The following is a 27,915-nucleotide window of genomic DNA, read 5'->3' as shown; positions in this document are numbered from 1 at the left end:
CTGCCTCTTGACAGTATTCCATTTGCAGGTTAGGAATATAATGGAGCATAAAGGACATGGGGAGGAGTAAAGCCATTTGGATTGTTGTGTATTTTACTGGTGAAGTGTTGGCATCACAGGCATTGGTGAATACTGATACCTGCTTCACTCAGGTCATGGCTTTCCTTTGTCTTCGTAGTCTTGCTGCTTAATTCCTGAGTTGCTTGAATATTTAAATAGCAGGTAGTAAGAAAAGAAACTGATAGCTGGGGGATTCAAAGATGAAACTTTTTCAAGAACAATGAGCTTGCAGCCAGTTTTACAGTGAATCAGAATGCATGAATGTGTAAAATAAAAATAATGCTGGTACTGATGTCCTAAATATAGCCTTAGAGGTCAGCATTGCTTCAGCTGGTTCTTGCATCATTCCCTGCAGCCTATGGAGTTAAATCACAGGGAGACTGGGGTTCCAGGGAACTTAACATATGGTAATCAGATAAGTTGCCATATGTTATCCTACTAACATATGGAGGAAGGAATACAGTTGGTAAGGGAATTTGTAAACCTGAAGTGAAAGGCAGCTGCTCTGGTGTCACTTGCCCTTGTTAGCTTCAGTATCTCTATGTGCTGCTTGTGTAGATTGGCTTGGGAGGCTTCCAGGTGAAGAATGCAAACCCCTGCTCACTTGCAGGAGTGCTGCCCAAGGAGCAGGATTCTGAGCCAATGGCAGGACAATTCTCCAGTCCCTCTTCTCACAGACTTCTTACAGTCCTGTCTTCTGGTTCTTGCCTTGGTAAAACACTGTCTTTGTTTAAATGTTTCAAAGAAATGTCTTCTGCAGGGAGAATTGCATTCCTCTGTTTGGGTTGGATGGCATCTTTACAGCTTGAAATCACAGAATTTTGTTAAATACTAGGATGTCTGGAAAGACTAATCTGCTCTGTCTTCTGACTGCTTTTATGCTTTTGGTGCTGATTGCTCATGTTAATAGTCCATCTATAAATTTTTATGTTACAATTTTGAAATATGTAGGGCCTAAAATACATAAATAAAACTCATATGACAAGGATATAATATTTGACTCTCAAGTCATATATTATCATGCAATTTTTCTAATTTTTTTTAACCTGCTCCTAGGAGTTTGCATCTGTTTTTTTCAGGACCAGAAGACTAAAAATCTGCAAATGTGACATTAAAAGCCTGTGCATTCAAAGACAGATATTTGCTTGAATTTTCCAGTCTTCTCTTGTCCTGTCCATTCCCATTTTACTATTGAATGAAAAGTTGGTGTTTGAGACTCCTAATGCCCTAAGGCAGATTTGGGTGAAGTTGCTTCCTTACTGGATAATTCTCTCTCTTACCAAATGCATGTGTGTGATGGTGCACATAGGTGACACAGTTTGAGGCGTTAATTTAATGTAGTGTCAGCTCTGTTCTGGGCATGCCTTTGTGATCTCCACAAGCACTTGACTCTGTTTCTCTAGTTACCTACGAAAAGCACAAGTTCGTGAGATTCATTTAGCCTTTTAACATCGTATGTGGTTATCATTCTGTGGGAACAGGCTAATACTTTTCTGCTTTCTCCTTGTTTCCCTCAGCTAGAGGATGAAATTTCAACTTTGCGGCAAGTGCTAGCAGCCAAAGAGAAACACCTGGTTGAAATTAAACAAAAACTTGGCGTAAGTCTGATGAATGAACTGAAGCAGAACTTTAGCAAAAGCTGGCATGATATGCAGACAACTTCTGCGTGAGTACTGATCTTTATACTTACACATATGAACATACCATGTTTTTCTAAAACTTTTTGGGCTGAATTAATAGCAACATTGGTAGAAAGAACCACCCACCTTTCATCAAGTGCTGTCTGAAAAGTCATTTGCTTTTTATTTCCCTCTTCATTTGACAACTGAATTTGACACTTAAGGAGAAGTAAAAGTGATCTTCTCCACAACTGAGCTGAGCTGGGAGTTGACAGCAAGGAATGCAGGGGGGCAGTGGCATCAGCCATGAAGGAGAAGTCCCACAATACCTGAACAAAGAGAGCAGACCAGGTCCAATGACAGCAAAGAGGGTCAAGCCAAGAGTTCAGATCTGCAGGTGCGTCTCTACTGATGAGCCAGGTTCTAGGTCAAGCCAGGGAGTCAAATCTGTGAGTTCAAGATCTATGAGGTACCTGGCCAGACACAGGCATACCAGTAATATGACTTGGTCTTAAATTCAGTCTAGGCTTTAGTATAGCTCCCAAGTGAAGGGAAAAGGTGCTTAACAAGGGTTGTCCCAACTCTTGCACAACACTTTCATCGCAGTCTTACCCAAGGTTTCACAGCTGTGCAGTGCCAGAACTCGCCCTGAACGGCCAAACTCGGGGGAGTCGGGGGAAAAGCATTAGCAGTTCCTCTCAGTGCATTCAAGGTGCTGACAGAGACTTGGTAAAGTATGTTAAAATGTATATTTTTACATGAAAAGAACTATTATTTGTATTTTCATGAGAAGTCAAATAAGGAATAAACCCCTTAATAAAAAATACAATTTGTAAGTCTCCTGTCTCTCACTGTTGGACAGTTTCTCATCTAGGTCCTGTTTCTCATGAGATGTCATTAGCAGGGGTATCAGTGTTGCCTTGGTGAGGATGTCTGGTATCTGCTAGGAGAGAATAGTTTAGAGACACTGAGCTTTAGAAGAGAGGAGGGGTACAAGACATCTGAACTAGAATTACTGGGAGAGACTAGCAAAATTTTGAAACAAAAACTTTCATTTTTACTTGAAATTTGGTAGCAAGTTCCCAGATAGGTCTTTTTCCTTCACATATTTTCCACAAAGATAGAGAGACCTATGAGACTTTTTCAGTGTGGTAGTTGCTACTTTTTATTTAAGATGAGTTTCAGAAACTACAGTTCATTAGGTGATAAGTGTCCAGAAATAGTTACATGGAACTGAGAAGCAGGAGTCCCATTTGTGCGCCTAAAAATCTTCATGTTTATGGTCCAACTGCTGTATAATTCTGCTAGACACTCATGCCAGAACACCAGTGCTGGTACAAGTCATGGTAATCCAGCATTCTTAAGAATGGTTGTGTTGAGTAATAGAGATGATTCATTGTTGCTGTACCAAAATAGCAGTGGGATAGCATTATTCACCAAGATTCTCTGATTTAGGAAGGATGAAAAGCCTGTTTTAAAATAAAAAGTTCAAAATATTTACATGCCTGTACTTTAGGTTTCTAAATCCACAATTACTCATTTTAAATTTTAAAATGACCTGGTTTTAAGAGGACAAATTTTGTTTCACTTAGCTGCTGTGCTTTCCTGTAAGTTAAAATGACTTTTCTTTAACAGGGAATTTTTCAAAGCCACAGAGCACTGAAGTTTTTGTCCACTTATTGTTATTCTTTTTAAGCTCTCCATTTAGGGATGCATTCTTGTGGTTAGAATGGACTTAAAGGAAGAGGGGTTGACTTTTCTCAGAAACAGTCCTGTGAAGTGTGTTTGACCACTAGTTAAGAGTCATGACCTAACTTACAGGATGCATGCCACCTCTACTGACTAAATTTAAACTTGGGATTTTGACAATTTTAAATCATTTACATTTTAAATGGTTGGCCACAAGTTCCTTATTAATTTCCTGTACTGTTCAGTGCACTGATGTTTAGTATAATCTATGTGTTGGGGAATACAAAGGATTCTGCTATAGAGGACATCAGCAACTAGAGAGCAAATGATTGCCTTGAGTTTGGTTTGGTTTCTTGGTGGTAGGGCATTCAACTGGAATGACTTCCCCCACACACCTTTTTAATGATTGGGTTTTCAGTGAACAGAGGTGGGTGGATATTCAACTTCTAGCAATGCAGGTTTTTTATATTTTAAAAATAGATAATTCATTCTTATTTAGATGCTAGAAGCAGGGTCATGTTGGTGAAGTTTGAGGTTATTTATTTTAGCTTAAGAAATCATTACAAGTGTCTTTACATGGTTATTTTTAAAGACCGTAATTGAGCTTTTCTAATTAACGTTTTGCTACAAAGGAAAGGTTTTACATAACCTGAAGGAATTGTATTTAGTTGAAGCTTCTTGGTGGTGCTTCTGTAAAGTTCCCACAGGTCTCCTTACCTTCCATACTTCAGATTTTCACCGTATAGTGGATTAAGGTAGAAGATAGTATTTATGAAAATTGACCTGGTTTTATACAGAATCACAGAATATTGGAGGTGTTGACAGCAAACAATATCAGGAGACTCTCTAGTCCAACTGCCTCTTTCAGGCAGGACCAGCTAAAGCAGAGTGCTCAGGACTGTGTTTAGTCAGGTTTTGAATATCTTCAAGTATGGAGATTCTACAGCCTCTCTGGGCAACCTGTTCCATGTTCAGTTGCCCTTGCTGTGAAAAACATTTTTATTTTTCTTAAATATAAAATATTAATATATTTTAATATTTCTTGCATTTAATTTGTGCTGGTTGCCTCTTGCACCTTCACTAGATACCACTGAAAAGGGCTTGCCTCTATCTTCTTTCCTCCTTTCATTAGGTTGTTTATACACATTGATGAGATCCTTCCATGAGCCTTCTCCAAGGTGACCAGTCCCAGCTTTCCCAGCCTCCTCATATGAGAGGTGCTCCAGTCCTTTACCATCTTTATGGACCTTTGCTGGACTTGTTCCACTTTGTCCATGTCTGCCTTGTACTGAGAAGCCCAGAGCAGGACCCAGCACTCCAGGTGTGGCCATAACCAGGGCTGACAGGGGAAGTGTCACTTCACTCACCCTGTAATCACTTTTCCTAATGCACCCCAGGATACTGTTAGCCACCTTTGCTGCCAAGGCACTGACTCATGTCCAATCTGTTCTCTACCAGGATTCCAGGTCTTTTTCTACAAGGCTGCTTTCCAGCTGGTTGATCCCCAGCCTCTGCTGGGTTATTAATCCCAAATTGCAGGACTCTGCATTGCTCTTTGCTGAGCTTACTGAGACTCCTGTTGCTTCATTTTTTTTCAGACGAAGTCCCAAGTAATTGTATTCTTCAATGCAATTATAGAATTGCATTTCATTATATATGGAGAAGGTTACAAGGATTACTTTATTCTTTCACTAGTCCCTCATATTAAGCACTAAAGACATAGATTCACAAGAGATCTTCCCCTTTGCTGAGCATATATATTGTAACCATGCTCAGCTTTGTCCCTCAGCTTTTCATTTGGTGCTCTTCTGTAGTTCTTTGGAAAAAAAACATAAGACATCATAGTCTTGTCCTCTTGGGATCTATTTCAGTACTACTGAGATTCTAATCGTACAGGTAGTCGTACCTGTAAAATTACACACCAATAAATTCACTCCAGCTTAATAGTTCCCACAAACTCCTTTGTTATCCTTTCTTGAAATGTTATCAACTCTTATAAGACATGAACCTCCTCTGTTTTAAATGGTTAACCTTTCAACCCATGGATGGAATAATAACTATGGTGAGAGCTTCGGAGATGAAAATGCTTGGTTTGCTACTAAACCTTTCCAGAAGAGAAATACTCCAGACATTCAAACCACTGTAAGCAGCAGTACACGGCAAATAAATTATTAGAATAACTAAAAAATTAAAGGAAACTCTTTATATCTTCAAGGGCTGTAGTAATGAAATGATGTGAAGTCAAAGCCCATATGTTTAGTGATTCCAGCTGGGGGCCTGGGAAGCCTTTGATGTGATGGAAAGTGGATCCACGCAAGACTGACATTTAGGATAGGAATCTGACAGAGTTGTTTTCAAAATGGCTTTTCATCTTTTGCCCTCAGACAAAAATTTTTACTTGCAGAAAGAGAAAAGCTCATGAATTAGAGGGCCAAATCAAGAGAACTGTATGTGCTGGCTCCAAACAGCATGTTTCCTAGACAGGGCCCTGGGCTGTTTTTTAGGTTGTAGCTGTCTTTTCAAGCCTTTTTAGGAAGGTTTCAGTGTTGCTCTGTTCTTGCATGTGATATTTAATTAAGATTTGGGACAAGAACATTCAACATGGACTTGGTCTTTTCTTCCAGAGATAGAATAAAGATCTATTCATTGACTATTGTGGAACTATGTGAGCAAGCTTAGTTCTGATAGGAAACCTGAGGACAATTGCATAGGTTTCAACAGCTATTGGGAACTTAATGTTTTATAGTTCAAATTTCTGCCAGGTGATAAGAAAATAGAAAGTAACAGTTGCGCTGCATGTGTTTTAGGCTTACAATCTGTGGTACAGGCAGTCTTTGTTCATACAACTTTAAATATATAGTAATGTGTTCCAAAGTTTCAGAAGTTTTTTCAGTAAGTCGGATATAATTCGTGGACAGCCACAGTCCTACTGTGACTTCTAGGAATTAAGTAAACTGTGTTCCCACACACATACTTCTTATGAGTGGTAGTAAAAGAAATGTGGGTGTTTCTGTTCATTGCTATGTGTAATCACCTTTTGACATTTTCTTCTCTAAATTTGCAAGTAAATGTAACAGTTGTGTAAGTGAAGAAATTGTGTTGGCTTTAGCAAGTACATTACCTGTGTGTGAGTCTGTGCTATATGGAAGTAAAAGGAGCCTCTCCCTTCCACTGACTTTGCTTTCTTGGGGTCAGATCAGGCAATCTTCATGCTGTCTTCAAATATAATTACTTTGCTGATTTTCTGCATGTGTCTCTGGCCTTGAATTTGGAAGGGTGGAGTAATAAGGAGAAAGGGCTTAAAGAAGTTAACTTAATCTGTTCTCTTTGTTCCTTGTCCAAAAGGTGTATGTCCATTTGTTTCCACCAGAACCTTCAGCTAATGGAAACTCCACAGTAAGCTCAGGTGATCTGTTCCAGTGTTCATTTCTCAGGAAAAAACCCACTGTAATTATCATGGGGCACCAGAAAATATATACATGTGTATTATAGTTATCTGTATGTGTGTGTATGGAATTGTAAGGATGGGAAGGGAGACCCGAATGTCAGTTAGAATCTCTGAAATGACAAGGATTAAAAATAACCAGGAAAGCGTCAGTGTAAAAATGGGAAGGGAAAAGGGAGAGGGAAGGGAAAAGGTAAAAGAAAGGGAGAAATGGAAGGAAAAAGGAAAAAAAAAGCATGAAAAGGAAAGAGGAGGAAAACTACATGAAAAGGAAGAAAAGGAGAAAGGGAGGGGAAGAAAGGAAAAGAGAGGCTGGGATATATATATGGCTGCATAATTTTGTTAACCTAGTGTACAGTACAGAGCCCACAGACAGTGTTACTGATACAGTCTAAGGTATGATGAACTGTCAGGTTTTGGCCTGTAATGTCTTAAGATCCTCTGTGCTTCAGCAAACATGTTTTGACTTTTCTACCTGGAGAGTAACTGTAGTACACTTTCCTCCCCGCCCGCCCCCCCCCATGCTGCATTGCACAAATAATGTGTTTCGAACAACTGTATCCCAGATTTTTTCCAAGTGCTTGAAGATTACAGGGCAGGATATCCCAGAACATCTGGCACCTTTGTCTGGCACCTTTCCTGACCTGTGACTCTCTCCAGCCTATTGAACAGTCACCTTCCATGTGCTGCCCACAGATTTCTGGCTGCAGCCTGCAGAGGTTCTGTTCCCTCAGTTCTCTCTGTGGGAGAGGAACTACCTGGGGCATACTTCCTTAGATTTAGGCGTATGTACCCATTCAAATGCCAGCAGTTTCTGTTAATTCTTAACACCCCTGGCAATGGGAAGGATGACAAAAAAAAAAAGGTCTGTTGTTTGGTTTTGAAGTTGGAATGAATTTCAGGAGAGTACTAAAAAAACCCACCAAAACAAACTACAAAAAAACATACAACAGCTTAGAGTTCATTTGTGGCAAAAATGACAACTAAGAATGCTCTTAGAGAATGTTTTATGTACATTTTCTCTGTCATTCATATATGCATTTATTTCATTTGAGTATTAGCATAATTTAGTTAATGCTGAGCCCTGTTTCTCCCAGAAAGTCAACAGAAAAATAGTTTTCTAGCTGAGAGTTTCTCAGGGATCCAGATGCTTTAGATCGATTGGAGAAAAGTCATTCTTAAGCTGACTAATGGTTTGAAAACTGAAAAGAAGAAAGCTCCATAGGGCATGGCTTGTGCTACCAGGCTCAGCTCTACTGTATGGTTTTGTTGTTAATTGTTTGCATTCTGTTACATCTTCTGTGAGCCTTATCACAGGCGAGGGTTTCTCAAATGGATTCGTTTTCCCAGCAAGCATTGATGGAGAGGCACAATGCTGAATGAAGATGTACTAATTATAATGCAAATGTACTAATTTTACAGAAGCTGAATTAAAACTCCTTATAATTCACTGCAGTAGATCAAACGTGCAGCTTGATATGCAAAATATAAATATTATATGTGTAGCCTACTTCTGTCAGCAGGCCATGTATTGCACCTGTGAAGGAAGGTTACATTTAACTCTGCCATGTGAAGGGCAATTCTGTACTGAGATGAGATGGGTATGATTGTCCTGTCTTGTCCTGCAGATGATGCTGGCCATTTAAATGTCTAGTTCTCTCTAAAAGGCTGCTGCTTGGCTGTTCTCTCTATGAAGCACTCTTTCCTTCACGTGTTGTGTTTTATGAAACAGTATCTCCTTGTGTTTCCTTTCACTGTCTGTAAAAATCACCTAGTGAGATCTGGTTGTCACAGGATAGCATAACCTAAATGTAGTATATGAAACTGTCAAGTGAAAATGCGGTCAAAATATGCTGCAAATCTACTTTGTCTAAATAGTATGTTATAGCGCTGGAGACATGAGTTATCTTTAAAGCTGCCTTTAATTGTGTTGGGCATGTTATCAGAATATAACTGCAATATCAGCATGTTTTGTGATAACCTCTGATAATCAGTTTTATAAATAATTGCTTCTGTTAAAGAAATACCCTATTTTGAAAACAGAATTATAATCAGAAGCTGATGGATGAAATTCTTAGGTTAATGTCATATATAAAGATAATGTTCAAGTGTTCACAGGTGAGTGTTATTTACAAGTTTACAATTGAGACAGTGGTTGATATAACTTATTTGTTTAATCCCTGTTGTCTATGGAATACATTATAAATATTTACTGTTAAGTGCTAAGTGAAAGCACAGACTATGATCCTTGTTAACCATTACCAGCAATTCTTCTGTGCTACAGAGTATTTTCAGATGCCACAAAATCAGAGCAGGCATTCCTACTCTAACTGAATAAATCAAGTAGCCTGTTTCTACTTTTGCTAATGCTATTGGGTACCTGGTGTAATGCTGATGGTGCCTTTGTATGAATGGAATGATGTATTTGTGTAAAAATGCACACCATGGCTTGGATGGAAGGTACTGTTTCTTGAATCCCTGTATCCTAAATTATCTGAGTTTGTTTTTGCTGGAGCATTTCCACCTATAAGTTTTGGGGTCACTGGTCTAATCTGAGCTGCTGGCTGACTGACTGCTGAGGTGCTGTCACCTGTCTCAATGAGCTGGTGGTCAGCACTCACCTAAGGATTGCTAGCAGTGGCTGCTCAAAGGATGACAGTGCACAGGTGTTGTAGATGACTTAGCATGCAGAGCACTTGGTGGTGTAAGGAGGACTTAAACCATACATAGAGCACTTTTTCCAGTTAATGTGTCTGTAGTTCTTACCTGGAATATCCAACTTTATTTCTGGTGGTAAAGGTTTCTGAAAATGAGGTAGGCTGTTCAGTGAATAAAAACAAAAGTACAAACTGCTCTGAGTTACATGAGATGATGCAAACTGCTTGGTCAGATGATTAATGCGAAATACAGCTGAGCAGATTCCCAGGTGACAGAGAGAATGTGTTGAAGAGATCATTATTACCAGAGTGCTTGGCAAGATATCAAATGGATGCTGAAAATATGACATAACTACAAGGATAAAAATATCTGAGCCAAAATACTGTGCATCATATATCAAAATACCAACACAGAGCATATCTAACTACAGTGAGGCAATGTGCTCTGTGGACAGATTATTTATGAAGAAGGCATAGTGATACATATAATGGTGGAGAGGTGGGAATGGGCAGGGGGTTGATTTTTAAGCTATCAGTGAGCTCAGATGTTATTGATTAATAACATCATAGTAATATTGATGAAATTAATGTTTCTTGTCTCTGCTGACAGGTATTGTATGTTGTGCTCAATTTTCACCTTTGTTATTTTGTTATTCCTTAAAGCTTGTCTTCAGCATTGCTGAAGGGAGGAGGGGTCATGTCATAGGTCATTTTTGCTGAAGTTGGTGCTGAAAAAAGACTGGTTGTGTAACAGTTTTAGCTGGATTTACACTCTTATGTAATGCCAAAAGTATTAGGAACACAAATGCAGTCACCATGTCTTTCTTGCTAGTGGACATACTGGAGGATGTTGCGTTTATGTGATTTACAGAGAAAACATAATATTGTTGGAATGTCAAAATCAGTGTCATATCAGCCAGTTTCCAGAAGATGTGTTCTAACCAATGTAATGTTCAGAAATATGTAGGGGACTCTAATGTTTCTCAGTGAAATTTAGGTCTGTCTGCTGTATGGGACATTTAGGACTGTTCTCTTAATCATTTTACATGGTGTGAAGAACATGATAAGACATGGAGACATTTTGTCATAAAGTTAAATATGTGAATAAAATTAACTCCAAGGTGTCATTTCAAAAAATCAGTTCAATCTGAAAAGTATTTTACTATGTACATTCAACCTGTACATAAATGGGTTGTGCTACAAAGGACCTTTTAGACTTGGAAGTCAAGTCTTGGCCTTCATTTTGTCATCAGCAAAATTCCACTTGTGCTGAATGGTTTAGGAAGCTTCTCTGTTAGCAGACACTTTAAGACTTGTATGCCACAGGCAACAGAATATTTGGTTTTCTTCTTTTTCATAGGCAACTCTTACCAAAAAACTACGTGCTCATCGTTTGACTGTAGCATCCTTATTTTAGGGTCTCATCCCATTCTAGTTTATGAGAGTACATCTACTCTCAGCAAGTGAATGACAGAGCTATTAAACTAGTAAAGCTAGAGGACGAGGCCTCAGTGAAATGGGTATTGCATTTTTCTATGTCCAAGGACAGACTGGCTAAGGAGAAAGGAGATCTGCTAAAAACCAATCTTCTCCATCTTCTCTGTGTTGTACTACAATAAATAAAACAGGCATGACCTTCATCCTTTCTAAGTATAATTTGTGTTCCTTCTGCCAGCATTGCAATGTTTTAGTCCTTGTTGTCATTCAACATTGTGCATGTGCTTGGTTCAGCTTATCTAACTGGAGACTCCTAGAGATTTGGTACCCTAGTCTTCAGTTACTCCCTGTGGATTGTCTTGTTAGTCAGTGAAAACAGAGACAAGCACCTTCACAGAAGGAGCCCATTCACTGGTAGTTTAAGAACTTGTTTGATCAGTAGGATGCTGGGGTTTAGGAACATAAAATCAAAATATATTGTCTGAAAGAACAGAGCGTTATGTGGCATCTGCTGTCAAACCAGTGATTTGTAAAACACAATCCAGAACAGAGGACTTTCAGCAATAGGTACTGCTGGGGCTAAAAGGATGTGACATAAAATGTGATGTGCCATACTGCAAATGTTAATCTTATTTCCCCTCCTTCCTCCACAAAGTTATTGCTTTCATATACATACTAATAAGGAGAAAATACTCTGTTGTAAGGACTTAGGCAGTGGGATTCTCTTTTATCAGTCACCAGTGTATTTTGGTACATGCTTGCAATCCTACAGTTCTTGTTCTAAGGAGAATGAGAATCAGTGGAATTTTATTTCTGAATTTTTCATGATCATTTCTTCAGTTCTTGTCTGCCAACGCACACCACAGGATACAAGACTGATTATAGTGTGCTCTCCTTTTGTTACTAGGTCAGTACTTCTAATTCTGAGCTTGTCTGCGTCACTGGGAGTATCAGATAAGTTACTCAGAAGGAGGCCTCTGACATGCTCAGAATTAGTTCAGTCAGCAGAAAATCATCTGTGCAGAAAAGCTTATTGTTTACTCTGAGAGTGCAAGTTTACTGAAGGGTCTGTATGGGTCAGAATGTGTATTCTGGATCAGTAAATTAAGATTATTCTGTTTGAATCTGCATGCTATAAGTGAAATTAGTGACATCTTTTAAAATAATTCAGTCCTACTGAGAATATGCATTCACTATCTAGGTTTCTTCATCTTTCTTTCTCTGTCCTTCCCCAAGCCTTCTTTCTTTAAAGAAATTTTTAAAAGTGAGGAAAAAAAGGAAAATTGTGGCATATGGAGACAGATTTGATAATTTTTTTCTATTTTCAATATCACAGAATCATTTTGTATCTGTTAAATTTACCTAATATATATATGCTTGAAAGAGCTGAGGTGTATTTGTTGTGATTCTTTTCGTGCTTCAGACAGCAGATTTTGCCACAAGGTCAGTGTCTGCTGGAAGAATACATACTTGATGTAAATATGATTTTCTGTAAACAGAAGTTGTATCAAACAGGTATTCAACAAATCACTGCATTCTTCTTTTAACCAGTGTGAATGGACCCATCTGGGGGATGTTATCTGCAAGGAGGAAAGAGAGGATGGCTTAGTGAAGGATTGCTCTCTGGAGAGCCCTGCACTTTGTAAGCTGTGCAGAAATGGGCATCCTCACCTTTTGTTTTGAGCTATGTTTCTTAACATTTCAGTGGTTGGGACTTTGAGGGAAATTAATTGCAGGGATTCTAGTCTCTCTTTTTTAATACTTAACACTATTTCTGTTCTGTTTTTTGTTTCCAGTTACAAGAAAACACACGAGACCCTGAGCCATGCGGGGCAAAAAGCAACAGCAGCTATCAGCAATGTAGGAACAGCTATCAGCAAGAAGTTTGGAGATATGAGGTATTGGCATCTGCTGCTTCTCTGGTCTTGTTTAGAGGACAAAATGTATAAATCATTTGTCAGCTCTTCTTTTCCTTCTATATTAGTGTTTTAAAGGTTCAAGTAGTTCGTAGTGAGAGTATTTACTAACATTCATGTTTTAACTGAAAAGAAGGCATAATGATGACCAAAGATATAATTTATATGAGTTCTGTTTTTTTTTTTTAAAAAGTATAGTCAGAAATCCTTTCGGAATAACTTTGCAAACTCAAAGAAACGTACAAGTAAAATGGAACAAAAAATTGCTGTTAGATCATTATTAACCCAATTTTATTCATATGTGGATGCTGGAGAAAAATACCATCTGAAGAAAAGAAGCCTATCTAGGACCTGCTTGTGACAAGACAGAAAATATTTCAGGCTATTTTTAATCCCTTTTTTCAAGATGTGCTGCAAAGTTTTGTTCTGCAGTTGTATAAAAATAGATATGATGGAAGTAACAGGAGTTGGGGTCAGTAGAGCTGTCACTTAAAGGAAACTTCAGTGTCAGGCTTTATATGTTGATGTATCTTTTAAAGTGTTGGTCTTACAGTTCCTCAGTATGAGAACAGAAATTGTATACTGTAAACCAGCGTTCCAGTTTTCATTAGGTAGTAGGATTACAGAACTTCTTGAGTGTTTGAAGGAGTTGATTTTTTGTGATGAAATAAATGGACATGGGTAACTCTACAATATACTGTTTGACCTGTGGAGTTACAGTCTCATTTATTAATACTGCATATTATCCCATTGGTATGTATTCCCTTTTTTGTTTTTTTGTAATGTATGAGGTAACCATATCCTAAGAGCTGTGTGTGCTGCAAATGGCTGAAGCTTAATTCATGGCAGCTAAAACTTTTTTCCACTTTTTATTTTTATTCTGGATCTTAAATCTTTCGAATCCCCCCTTAATACCTACTTTTTACATACAGCTTAATAAATCCTCTATAGAAGTACTAATGTTTCTCTAGGTGAAACTAAAGAAGGAAAATCTTCATTACTGTGTCATCTGCTTTACAGTGTCTTTTTCCACACTGCAGTTCAAAATGGAAATTTAGTGAGTGACTTGCAACCAGACTATAAACATAACTAAGAATTTTTGACTTTATACAGTTAAACATTCTTGAGTAGTATATGCCTATCAAAGGATAGAAGAATAAGCAGGCGTGCAATTATATTTTCCTAGTATATTTTTTTTTAGCATTCAGAAATCTGAGAGCTGAGAACTTTCTAAAACAGAAATTTGAGCGTTCATTTAGATGTTTCTTGAGGGTTTTTCTTCATGAATTTATCTTTTTCAGAATTGATTTTAACTTATATGAGATTTTGAAATTCATAACACCTCATGTCTCCCCAGATGAATAGGAATTTATGTGGTAAAGTCTGTTGTTCATTCATTCATTCCCTATTTGGAGTCTCCCTGGTCTTTCCTTTGGTGCCTTCTGGCTCTTCCATTATGAGAAACAGTGAGTGAGTTCTTCTGACCTTCATTTCACTCATTATTTCTTGTGGTTTTATTGTATTTCACTTCTGTTCCCTCTTTACAGGCTCCAGCTGGATGAGTCACTTTCACAAGTCTTTTTGCTACCTTTGTTAATTCTTTCTGCCTTCCCTGCATTTATAGTTGTATTCTGTATTTTTGAGGAATGTATAAGATGTGTGTGATGTATTTGGCCCCACATATTCCGTTTCATTTTATGTTCTTTCCTAACACTTCCTCTTGTGAAAAAGATGAGCCCACAGCTCAGCAAACAGGTCCTGTTGCTGTTTCTACCTTTTAGATCCCACAGCAGCGACAAAGAGTTTCTGTGTGAATACCTTGAGCGCTGGCTCTGGATCATAGAGGGAAGGATGACTTAGCAGTTCAGGATTTCTCAGGTCCTATTACTTGTGCTTTGCACATGGTGTGAGATTAACTGCAAAGGCAGAAATGTCTTCACTGATCTAGAGTGCGGCTCATGGAGCCGCACCCAGCTGAAATGCGCGCTGAAGCAATAGAGCATGTTTATCATTTAATATTTCTCTTAATTAATCTCTTACCAAATGCCTTTGTCTTACCTGTCAGTATCAGCCCTCATGCCATGGCAGTCATGCTTCTGACATGGCAGATGGGCGATATTTATCCCATTAGCCCTTTAGCCAAGGGCTCAGAGCAGAGGCTGAGTCCATTTTGATTAATCAAAAATCTGGTTTCTAGTAGCTTTCTTTGACTGATATTATTACCTTGAATCTGGTTGGGAATTTTTCAGGAAAATATGAACTACCAGTGCTGCCTTTTTTGTGGGTACTTGCTGTTTTCATTTAAGTTCTCAGTTAGGAGAGTTTTCTTGATGCTTAATGATGAAGCAGCAAGCAGTCTAGCCAGGCTCCCATAGTTATAGAGAGCGTGGTGTGACTTGGGCCTTCTGCATCTGCTGCACATCCTAAATCTGCAGTGATGGTCAATATGCTTCCCTGAGCAACAAAGCTGGCCTAAGTTCTTGGCTCAGCTTGGGCAGGTGCAGTTCTGTGTGGGGTCACATTACAAACCTTATCACTTAAATAACCAGGTTTTAAAAATCTTCACCCTCCCTTTCCAATCCCAGTTGTGTTTGGGGAAGTAAACTGTAAAGAGGCAAGAATTTTCTGTGTCATTGTTGGCTTGGCTTTTTTGCTAATCCAAATAATTTTATTTCAGTGATCTAGTGTATGGATTATCACCACCCCCTCCCATAATGCCCTTTTAAACAAACATTAGACTCTAGCTTAATTCTCTTGGTTAGGCATTAAGGTTTATAGTCACCAATGACATCCAGATGCAAATCCCTGTTCTGCTTTCATTCAGAGCAGAAACTTGAAGCTGATTTCTAAAATCCAGATGTCATCATAATTCCCAGTATGTTCAGCAGCCTTACTGCCTGCCTGTGGTGATGGTGATTTTGAAAGGGTTTGTAGTCAGACTGACTAAATACTGAAGGCTGCCTTCTTCATAAAACAAAATTCTGTTTTCTACTTTGCCTGTTATGTCCACTGTACAGAGCACTATGTGCAACACATTTTTCTGTTCTGAAGTTGCTGGGTCTTAATTTTCATCTTGTTTTATCTCTAAAAATATTACTAAAATATCATATAACAACAATAGGCCAGATAGACTCCCCCAAATGTGCTATTTTGCTGTGTTAGCATTCAAGAAGATAAAATCTATAAGAAAGAAAAATGACAAAATTCTGCATGTTTGAAAGAACAGAGGTGCCACCCTTTGGGGACCAAGTGCTTTTCGTGCAGCTGCTATGCTTCTCTTTCATCCCCACCCCATCCTCCCAGTGTCACAACTCTCTAATTCATTTTGTGCATGAATAATCAATAGCATTTTACATTTTCTGCATTTTGTATTAATTAATAGTGCCTGTAAGGTCTCTTTACAGTAATAATGCATCCTGTTTAATATCGTGTTTCTAGAAATACCAGAAATGCATATAAAACCAGTGTACAGATACTTTTGCTTTAGAATACAAACCAGACACTAGCAGTATAGCTAAGATAATAGATTCTTCATTAATAGGTCTTGTGATTAATTATATGCCAGCAAGATTTTTTTTTTGCTCCTACATCTCCAGCTCATATTGTCTCCTTTAATATTTCTCTGGTATGGAAGGTGAAGGGCAAGGGGATAGTCCCAGGTCACTCACAGGGCAGTGATCAGAGGCTCAGATCTCTCAGTATAAGATATTGCACTGACATTTTAACCTGGCTCTTGCTAAGAAGAGCACAGAAGGGATAAAGTTGAGGATCTTTATCCCTTTTTCCTTTGCTTTCTGCTAAAGTTTGGATCTTTTCATGCTCATGCTATAGTGCTGGACTATTCTTTAGCTGCCTATATGGACCTGTTTCATCCCTGCTTCTGCAGCTGTCTATATGGATCTATGTTTCATCCCTGCTGATGACCTTTTTAGAAACAAGTTGTGATACCAAGTGAGAGACTTTCTGGGTTTTGGGTTGCTTAAAAATAAAAAAAAAGAGGAAAGAAAGAAAAAGTAAACTACTTACACTACACTCTATATGCACGCTACCACATACATTGCTGCTACTGAAGTAAAGGTATTTAAAGATTAAGCTAACAAAGGCATGCATGCAAATTAGGATGTCAGCAGTTACATTTTGTATAGCTCCTTCATTCAGCTGTCTGGTACGTTTTCTTTAATTACATGATCACACAGACCCCTTTCAAATTCAGTGCTTGGGATGAGCCAGCTCTCAAGATGAATGAAGGTAATATAATGCCTCATTCCTGCCAGGGATTGGAAGGCACACGTGGAAAGACACAAAAGACGGCAGCAAGAGAGAGCCTGGGGGCATGAGTGTGGCAGTTGAATGTGCTCCTCAGAGATCAGCACAGAAGGTATAGAGGAGGCACCAGAGGGGTGGAGAAAGGCAAAGTTCATCTGTCCCCAGAGGGGCAAGAGAAGTTCTGGGAACTACAAAGCAGATACTGGAGGAATGCATTAACCTGTTATTTTCTAAGCTTCTAGAAGATGGCATGATGGCAAAAACATAAAAGGGTTTGTCAAGAACAATTATCTTGAACTGACAGCACCTGTCATAGAGGATAGATGGGAGGTAGATGTGATAGAGCTTGACTTTGATAAGGCTGTCTGTACTCTTTCTGCAGAACTGGAGAAATACAGCTTAGGTGTTATATTTTAGCAGGAAGAGAGCATAGGGAACTGAAAATTATATCCAAAGAATAGGTCTCAGTAGCTGACCATAATGCAGGATTTTGCAGGCATCTGTCCTGAGTCTGTTACTCATCAGCATTTTCATTGCTGGGTTAGATGAAGGTGTCAGGATGGTATCACTTTGAATTCCCATATGACTACAGTGGCAGGGTATGTAATCACTTTAGGCACCAAGATTAGAATTCCACATTATTTTAAATTATAAAATTCAGTGTAGGAAAGTGTAATACGCTTTACTGACAAATGAAAAAAAAATTCAAAAGCAGAGATGGGGGTCACTGGCCAGGCAGCTTTGCAGAGAAGGGCTAGCAAGTCTAGCCTGGTGGCTTATGGGTGCAGCTGAACAAGGGTTATATCTGAAGGCTATGAAATCTCTCTTATTTAAAGTTTCTAGAAGCAGGTTGAGCCAAAATCTTTTGGGGGATGGTTCAGGTATGATTAATCTGCTTTACCACTTCGGGAGTTGATTTTTGGTGTGCCTTTATTGTTGTGTGTTTTGGTTTTTTGTCATTGTTTTTTGTGGTGATGATGGAGTTTTTGCACAGCCTTTTAGGATTTCTGTGATCTAGGGATGTTCTGGGCACTCAGAACTGTTGTTGGATCTGAATTCCTTCAGATGCTGTAGGTGTCATGCCTGAAACTACCCTTCTCAAACCCTTCTGTCTTTTGATACCCCTATCAAGAACATAGCAATACTACCTTGCTTCAGAACGTAATTTCATAACCATTTCTTTTGCTGATGGATGAGGCAGTTGTTGCCTCTTACTTCCACAGACATTCACCCCTTCATTTGTGCTGGTTTTTAGAGGTCTGCAGTAAGAGATTTCTTTATCATATGTCTGTGCAAGTATCTGTATTGGCATGGAGAAGGGGATGGCTGTTACTGGGAGCCAGCAGGCAGTAAAAGGAGGGCAACAGTATCACTTAAACGGGTCTAAGCAGAAAGGTGTTGTGAAGATAAACCCATGAATGTTTGAGAAGCACCTATATACATGATGATGTCTGTAACCCTGTAAATAAACCTGAAGAAATCAATGCTTTTCTTTGGAGCAAAGTTTGAACAGTGCACAGTAAATAATGCATCACCCCACACATTGAGAAAGGATGTGAAAAATAAGTATTTGAAGAGATGTTCATTAAGTGTGCACCATCTATCTGGCTCGCTGCGTGAGGCAGGTGTTCCCTTGAAGTGGTCTGTAATTAAAGACTACATCAGTAACACAGATGAAGGAGAGGCTTGTCTGCCTCATCATTTCTCGACTTTGGAACATTAATGACATCCTTTGAATATTGTATATTAGTGTGTCTCTCCCAGTTCTGCCTTAATTAAGTTTCTTGTGAGCTCCAACACAGTGTCAAAGTGTTTCAAGTATTGTTTTCAACAAGGAACAGGTATTTTAGAAAATGTCATTTTAGGAATTAAAAACTCCTTATTTTTTCCATACCTTTCTTTACTGAGAGATGATTAAGGAATTCAGAGGGGAAAACAGGACATTTGCTCTTATGTACATGCACAATTCCAGTTCACCTATACTTTTTTTAATGATACCAAGGGAGGCTATGAGGGAAGGAAACCAGTTAGCATTGTTTAAATCTGATCTAATGAAGAGAACACAAAATTTAGTAGACAGAACTTCTGTGCTTCTATGCGTACAGTATAGGTAACTGCATAGAGAAGGACTGCGTGAAAATTTTTGCTTTGGAGGGATATGAATTCATCCACATTCTACTGTGAATTCCAGCATCAAGATTTAAATGCAAATTGTTTTATTTTTCTCCTTGGGTAGTTTGACATGCTACAGATATATATGTCTAATTTTATTGCTTTTGCCTAATACTTTTAATTCTTGCTTTTCTTTCCTTGTGCATCCACCACAGATCGCATTCAATTGGGTAAGACACATTACTCTCCTTGAATACTGCCTCTGTGTTTGACAGGATTTGTTTTATGGGCTGTAATGCAGTAACCTCTTCCCTTTCAGCATCATTATATAGAATAAAAGCATATGGTACTTGAACTGTTATGCCTCATTTTTACAGCATGGTGAGTGTAGAAAGAGAAGGATTGGACTAAGTGTTTGCCTTGAGTAGATTAGTCTCAAATTCAAATAATGAATGCATTCAAAAGACATTGGTCTTGGGAAAACCTACTGATATGTAATCCCATTCTCTCAACCATATTTTTTGTCAGAGGGTTGAACATGAGCAACAAAGAGTAAAAATTCTATTCAGCTGAGTTTTGTAAAGATTATATGAAGTATTTAATTACCTCCTCTTCAATTGAGCAAAAGTATCTTGGTCATGATTTTTTAAAAGCCTTGAGTCCTGGGGAAATTTCCAAGTTCTGAAGATGATAAAAGAGTTCTTTATACTTAGAGTTTGAGTTTATTGATTCTGTAAAGCAGTTGAATATATGATGAATTAGAAAACAATTTTATATGTACTCAAAGATTCCATAAGCGGTCTGGCTTTACATCAGTTCACCCTGAAGAGAGGCTGAACAGCCCTGAATGCCCTGCCAGTCCCTCTGGCCTTGTATCTTCAGTGCATGGAAAAGTTCAAGAGCATTTTTTCCATTCAGCTAAGTTATGCTAACAAGGACTCTTACTTCATTGAGTAAACTTCAAAGTACAGCACAGGTTGACCTTCTTAACTCACTCTGACATGAAACTAAAATGTAATATTTACCCACCTCTGTCATGAAGGATCTCTTCTCTGCAGTGATCACCATCACAGACATGTATGTCTTTTTTTTGGGCTTGTACTAACAGAAGATATTTGCACTGTTTCTATAACTTGCATTCTTACCTCTTTAGAGAAATTAAAATATGAACTCAAAAAATGTGCACTTAATATTTGGATTGTCTGTCATGTGCCATCTCTCAGCTTTCTGAATTTAATCTTCTGACTTAAACCTCTATATTTGGAATGTTTTGCTATTAGAAGAGGAGCAGTCTATGCTGAAATACTTCCAAACTCTATGTTTGCCTATTTGTTGTGTGCTACAAGACTAAAATGGCAAGGATGCTTGCTTAATTTAACAAGCATTGTTAAAGATTTGCTCCACTTGTGAAATGTTTGGGCTAATCTTTCATAAGTCTTAAAAATTATGTGAAAACTCGAACATGAAATATTTGCATTGTCTGCTGTCAGTTCTTGTCTATCTGATCTTAGCAGAAGCCTTAAAATATACACAACAGGAAACAGTTTGTATTAGAATTCATGTTCCACCTGCTTGCCAAATAGCTCTTCTATCCCTTCCCCACCCCATTTCTGAATCTTTAATCTGGGGAAAAAAAATCTGTGTATAGACTCAGTGCTGCTCTGATTTTGTATAGTTTAAAAGAAACACACGTGCTGTTTGTATGAGAGCTTTATTTTTTTAATGCTATAATCATGCTTTGCTTGCAGCCAAGTGTTGGTGGCCCTTATAGTAAAGCTCTCCCTGTTCTCAGTCAGACCAGGCTGCAGCTGTCAGTCAACACTGAAAGTAGCAGTGCAGGGATTTTTGGAAAAAGACGCACTCTTGCAGCACACACTTTACTTAAAGCGCTCAGATCTAAACGTGCTTATGGAAAGTTCTTAAACTTCAAATGAAGGTTCTTATTTGGATCAGGTTTGATGCTTCCCAGGAGCGGGGAACAGGTGATGCTCTGAAAGCAGAGTTGGTGGCTCAGGTGGGAAAATTTGGCTCATGTAAGTCAAGCAGTCAGAGTGGGTGGCATCGGTAGGGCTAAAGGTGTGCAGCGTGATTTGGGGATCTTTGAGTAATGCAGAGGCGCCATCCTCTGCTTGCAACCTTCCAGTACTTCTGCTGCTGGGAAGTCTGAGGAGGGAAGTGTCACAAGGAGAGCTGGACGAGAGCTGTGTAAAATAGCTCCCTACGTTTGGGAAAGTTGAGGAGTGAAGGAGGAGGTGAAATGTCCTGGAGAGGTGTGGATAAGTGAGTGCTGCCTTTCTGGTTAAAGAAACCTCTTGTTTACGTAGCCAGTTGTGCAGGAGCTGTTTGAGATTGGGAGTCAGCCGAACCAGCTCTGCTGATGTGCACAAACCTGAAATATCCCTCCTGCTTAACACAGAGCTCATCCTGTGTCACTGTGGGACAGAGAGGTGGCTCTCTGTGCCCCTCTCACGTGTCTCTGTCGATAACAGGGGGCTGTACCATTTAAATAGATTTTGTCAGGAGCTGTTTTGCATCATTCTTTTGAGCCCTATTGCAGGTCAGTTGACCTGAGAATGTGGTAGTAAGATCTTTAGTACTGAGAGCAAGCTGGAGTTTGACATCCCTTGCCATCAGGAGAGGAAGAACACCAACAATCTGGAAAATATGTGTATGTATATTTAAAGCTAAGTTTAAAAAATACACTATAATCATATTGGAAATTGGATTTTACAGCTTTTTTTTTCTTATGTTTTGCTTTCATCCCACAGCTACTCTATTCGCCATTCCATAAGCATGCCTGCAATGAGGTAATGTGCTACCCACATTCTATGTGCTATGGTGATGTTCAACCGAGTAATGAGGGAGGATTTGCATACTTTGATCCTGATCCTGCAGTTTAGTTGGATGTGTAGTCTCACTTCAATCAATTAAGGTTATTCATGTAGATGAGGGCTGCAGGACAGGCTAGCTGTGGGTTTTTTCCATTTTAATTGTATTAACTGTTTAATCTCTTGTACAAGCCTTTGAGGAAATGAAGCAGTTCTGAGATGTATTTGGATAGCTGATTGTTATCAGGTTTGTATGACTGAAGCTGAAATTCAGTTGTTTTGCTGTCTCTAGAACATCATCCAAAGCCCATTAACGTCAGAGATGCTTTCCACTCCAACAGGCTTTGGATCACGCTCCTACAGAGGGATTTTACATGAGTGCTTTCATATTTTTAATGGCTATAATCACGCTTTACTTGACTGCAGCCAAATATTGATGTCTGTTCAAGTAAAGCTCTGACTGTTTTCAATAAAATTAGTATCCAGCTTTCTTTTTACTCCCTTGGCCTCTAAATACATCCCCACTCTGTGCCAAGCATGTGGGCAAAACAAACTCCCAGCTATATGATGGATGCTAATTAATTCAAATTCAGCAGGTGGGTAGTTTAAGGCAAGCATTCACCGATGTGACCTATGGGTCAAATATAAGTTATAAAACTCAGTTTCTCTCTCCTTTTGACCCTTCTTGCCCTGTGAAAAAATTTGTCATCTAAATAACAGAAACTAAATTTGCATTATTTTCCCAACTGGCTTCTGTTTGCCCTTCCCTTAAATTTGGGTAATTTTAACGGAGGAAAAATTTAATTTTAATTTAGCCTGATGAGGGATATGATATAAATGTATTTGCAGAACCAGGAACTGTGCTGGACAACAGTGCCTGAGCTTCAGAGTCTGTGCTAATTACGAAGCACAATGTATGCTGTAAATGAGCTCTCAGGTGTCAAGCAAGGAGCAGAGAACCAGAAGAAGGTCCCCTTTACCCACTGTAGACTTGTCCAAGTCTCCTTTGTGCTGGGTGAACACAGAGAAAAGCTTAGCTTAGTCAGAGAGCACCTTAGGAACACAGTCTATCTAAAGTCTTTATCTTTAAAAGCAGCAGTCACAAAATCACAGAATAGGGGGTCAGGATTCCTCAAAGGCATTTGGGACCCACTTCCCATGTAGTTCTAATCTCCTTCTTCCCAGCCTTAGGACATTAAACTTGACATCTTTTTAATAATGTAGGTTATGAACTTGCTTATCAGCTGAAAAAAATGTTTATTTTTTTACAGCAACAATACAAATGGATAAAGTCATAGAAAAGCAGCATTACAGGCAGCATTGTCTGGTTGTTCTTCTGAGAACATGACAAATGTATCATAGATTAGGCAGGCCAGTTATCATTTGGTTTCAATTACTAGGCAGGTTCTGCTTTTGAAAATTTGTAGCTACAAAATACTCATCCGATTACCATAATTGGATTTGACTGACAGAGCACAAGTGAGTGTTCATAGCCCTGTGCTGCCAGCCAGCCTTCATTCTGCCCTGGCAGTGCTGCCTGGTAAGAACTGATCAAACAGTGGCATTATCCCATGATGTTGGCAACTGACTCGTTTTCCTCCCTTCACCTTTTTCTTTTCTCCTAGGAATTCTCCAACTTTCAAATCGTTTGAGGAGAAGGTTGAAACCACTGTCACAAGCCTTAAGGTAAAGGTTAGGGACAGACTTGCATGGCTGTGTGTGTTGAAGTGTGACAGCTTAGTTGTCCCTATCATTTGTACAGGAGACTGATTGAATTTGTTCTATCAAGAATTTCATGGTAGTGCAAGAGCTCTAATGGAAAATGAAGGCAATATGCAAAGAAATTGTCTTTCTTTGCTTTGTTGCTACGAAATTATTTCTGCTGCCTGCCAAAGTTAGCAAGTGGTCTCAGAAATACCAAAAATAGTGGTGGTAAGGAGTGTCTGTTCCCACTCACCTCAATGTGTCATTCAGAAATAGAAAAAGGTAATTCAAACTGCACAGCTCTGAAGACCATTTCCTCTCAGTGATCTGCTTGAGGAGCCTGATCTTATTTTGTTGATTAAGCAAAGGTGTTCTAGAGGAGAGTATTTGTCATGCCAGCTCAGCCTGTTGTGTTCAGAGTGCTCTTAGATCATCCTTTAAGAAATCTGTAATTAAGCAGGACAATAGAGTAAGTTTTGAGTCTGAAATAATCCTCCACCTCTCATGAAACCTTCGGTGTCCATCTTTATTGGCAAACTCACTGACATTTTTTGAAACATTTTCTTTTTGTATTCTCTTTCTTTCATTTTCTTGTGCGAACGGAGTCATGGATCCAGTGTAGACTGTGGACAAACGGGAATGTCTCAGCATTGCTCCTCTTTTTCCCTGCCTCTGTTCCAAGGCTTCCAAGATTAGGAAGACCAGGGGATGGGGGGAGAAATCATGGAGTTACCCTTCAATTCTAGGATTTTGTTGTGGTCTCAAAACATGGAGAACTACCCAGAGAGGCCCCTGAAAAAAGAACAGCAGTAGTCTTATCATCTTCCTCCCAGCCCCCATATTAGCTACAAATCTTCAGTGATCCTACAATGTTCTGCAGTCAGCCAAAACCAATGTTCAGATTTCATAACATTTAGATTTTATTTGCTCTTGGAGTTTGAACTTTAGTTGCAGCTTTCTTGGGAGAGTATACTAGTTCATTTGCCCCTGGAAATCAAACAGGACCAGGGTGCCTCATTCTTTTCAACTTTTCTGAAAATCTGAACTCTGATGAATTAAATGTTTTATTGAACTTTCAAGCTAGGTAAGCTGCTGTGCTAGCTAAAGAAACAGGATTACATAGGATTAACCCTTTGGAAACTTAGAACACAAAGTTCATTTAATTAAAATAATCTTCCTAAGCATTCAGTGGCTGAAAGGCTGAAAAAATGTCAGCTTGAGTTCTGCTGCAATTCTAGGATGGAGTAAAAAGTTTTGTCCTATTTTCAGGCTTGAATCAACTTGGAGTGGACATATCAGCAAGCAGAGCCACAAAAGAATGTTCTCTTACGAAGACAGCCTAATCACGACAGCTTTGTCTCTTCGTCACTTAGTCTTGGTCATTTCCAAATCTTTAGATGCAGCTCCATCTTGGTTAGGAAAATTCTTTTTCAGAGATTTAGTCTTACTGATTTTTATTTTTAATACTTATTACAAATTCAGTGACCTGAAGCATTCTGGAAGTAGATGTGCAAGCACATTGGATATATTTCAGTAATGTATTTTGGTATCTATTCCTTGCCTTCCCCCATGAAAATGCTGCTGGCAGTTTTATATACCAGTATCTAGGTAGCTACAAATGCCTGAAGGGATTCAAGCTGCTGGGTTTGTCCTTTGGTTACTACATTCCTTCTGCTGTCCAAAATCCCAGTATGGTTTATGTATTTTGCGAGCAGCTGTGTTGCCATTGCTGGCATGTAGGCCACTTTACTCTGCAAATTAACCAGTTCATTTTAATATCCATCTCTAATCCAGCCTGCCTAGAACTGGAAAAAACAGTGAAACCAGTGTGAGCTACTCAGGTAAACAACCACATTGGGTTTACTGCTAGGGTCTAGGATCCTACCTGGCATCTACTTAGGGACTGGTTCCTTTAAGCATATGAGACATGCCACTGGCAGATTCTGTGATGGCAGCCTAATTTAGAAATTGTGGAGTAAAGAAGCTGCTTTATTTGACTGGTTTTATAGCTGCTGTTCTTAGGAAAAACCCATCCCTATGTGTTCTCTGCCTGAACAGTTCCCTGCCCTCCATGGCCATGGGGTGGAATGGAAATGGGACTTGCTTCAATGTGAGCAGAGGAACTTTCTGTTGTGTCTTTGCATTTTTTCAGACCAAGGTTGGTGGGACAGGCAACACAGGAGGCAGTTTCGAAGAAGTTCTCAGCTCTACAGCCCATGCCAGCGCTCAGAGCTCCCTTGCTGGCACCCGACTCCCTGAAAGTGAAGAAGAGCTTCAGTGTTAAAAAGCAGCCCCTCCTGAGCCCCACATGCCTCTCTTCAGAGACTTGCCCAGACAGTGATTTTCAGCTCTCCCTCACCACACAACTTGTGCAACAAGGTTTTGTCAGCTTTGGAAAATTGCTATCCTGTCCTTGTGTTGGAGAAATGTTTCCTCTCCCTATTTCTATTTTAGATGGGCCATTTTATCACCAGGTACTTTGTACATCATCAAAACCACATGCAAGTCACTGGCTATAATGCACTAAATTCTGTGTTAAGTGACTAAAATAGTTTTCAGCTACATATGACTTCCCTCCTAACAATCTCCCAGTCTCCGTTTCTTATTTATTTTGGTTTACTCTTTTCTATCCGTTGGTTTCTGGCTTCCCTCTCAGTGCCACATCAGACAGATGGACCTAGAGCTGTGCAAAGCATTCAACTGCCAGCAGTAGCCCATACACCAGCTGTCTACCATCCATACCAGGTGCCCCTTGCTCAGGAGTGTTGGTACATGATCTATTTCCTAACAGAATTAAAATCACTTACTGTCACAAGAAGTTGTTTCTCCTTCACTGATACAGTCTGGCATTGCCCTATGCCCATTAGGCAGCAGAGTTAAGGAGGGCAGGAAGAGCCACCTGGTTATTCATACAGAAACTGAACCTATCACAGCTGCTGATTTCATATGGTCATTTTGGCTGGAAAAGTTTGAGTTTCAAAATGTGCACCATTGCTTGCTCTCTCGGGCGTGGTAAGACGCAGCAATGAAATTAATTACAAAATCAAGTGGAGTGGAGGGAATGTCTAGTTTTCTTGCCTCCCTATCTTCCCCTCAAAACCAAGGGAAGATGTATTTGTGAGCCTCAGTCAACATACAGCCTTAAGTGAAAGAATACAAACCCAGCATTTGGCTTCAGACGTGCCATAGGTTAGAGAGCTCATGCCTTCAGAGCTGCTAGCGTAGACCCTGTTACCTGAGAATACGCAGGATAAGAACTCCACTTTTGGTGTCAAATGTTGTTGTGCTTCGCTCAGGATGCAGTTCCACCAACCGCATTGTATCTGCTCAATCGCCAAGAGCCAGATGTCTCTCAGCTTTGGTTCAGCATGTTTTCGGAATTGCATTCCTTTAACATTTTTTCCAAGGAAAGCGTGGCACGTTTGTGACACTATCTCGCTGTGCAGTGAGCACGTGTCGGTCCGCATGGTGCGTTGCTCAGCTCACCAGACACTGAGGTGGGCGCAATGTTATCAGTAAACAGGATGGAAAAGAGCCTGGCTACTTTGGATGCATTTTTTGAGCATACGCCAAAGCTTCAAATCAGTGTTAGTGAGTTTGACATTACCAACTGCTTAAATTTTTGTGAGAAAACGTGGCTTTAAGTGATTTTCCTTTTCTCTTGTGTGGCTTTTGTTAGTTTTTATGAAGTTGGAAGTCCTTTTGTAATGTTCTATTGGACATAAGTTAACTTTGGACATTTATATCACATGCCTCTTTAGTGTGATTTCTAGCATGGAAGCAAATCTAATTGTTTTTCTAGTATTCTTGTGACAATTTTCTAGCTTATTTTACGTGGTTTGGTGCATAAATGTGAATTTATTTAAAATGGAAGATATTAATGGACAACTTAATTTGTGTAAATGAAGTTCTTGATATTAAAAATAAATCTCTTACTCTTTTACCCTTTGTTATGTTCTAATTCTGTGTTTACCAGTAGTACTAAGCAGCCTGGTCTAGTGGAAGGTCCCTGTCACTGCCAAGAGAGTTAGAACTAAATGATCTTTAAGGTCCCTTCTAACTCAAACCACCCTATGATTACTGTGCATGGGGTTCCACACTCTGTCCCCTCGATCCCCTGCAGAATGGGGAAGCCTCTTGCTGTGCTGCAGGAATGGCCTGTTCGTGCTTAGGGCAGTATTT

General features: G+C 39.3%; 1 protein-coding gene across 3 annotated transcripts in view; it reads left to right on the top strand.

Moving 5' to 3' along the window:
• TPD52L1 (TPD52 like 1) overlaps positions 1-27,678 on the top strand; it is a 49,152-nt gene extending 21,474 nt beyond the window's left edge. The window contains exons 3-8 of one of the 3 annotated variants that reach the window (XM_039568981.1): positions 1,578-1,726; positions 12,704-12,805; positions 19,417-19,431; positions 21,970-22,008; positions 23,655-23,715; positions 25,886-27,678. In XM_039568981.1, the coding sequence (XP_039424915.1) occupies positions 1,578-1,726; positions 12,704-12,805; positions 19,417-19,431; positions 21,970-22,008; positions 23,655-23,715; positions 25,886-26,017 (498 nt within the window). In that variant the 3' untranslated portion in view covers positions 26,018-27,678. The other 2 variants (XM_039568983.1, XM_039568982.1) reach the window with 2 other exon arrangements.
• The last annotated feature ends 237 nt before the right edge of the window (positions 27,679-27,915 follow it).

Source organism: Corvus cornix, chromosome 3 (genome assembly GCF_000738735.6).
Source record: "Corvus cornix cornix isolate S_Up_H32 chromosome 3, ASM73873v5, whole genome shotgun sequence".
Taxonomy (NCBI): Eukaryota; Metazoa; Chordata; class Aves; order Passeriformes; family Corvidae; genus Corvus; species Corvus cornix.
The sequence above is the reverse complement of the archived record's forward strand: the minus strand, read 5'-3'. Positions and strand labels throughout refer to the sequence as shown.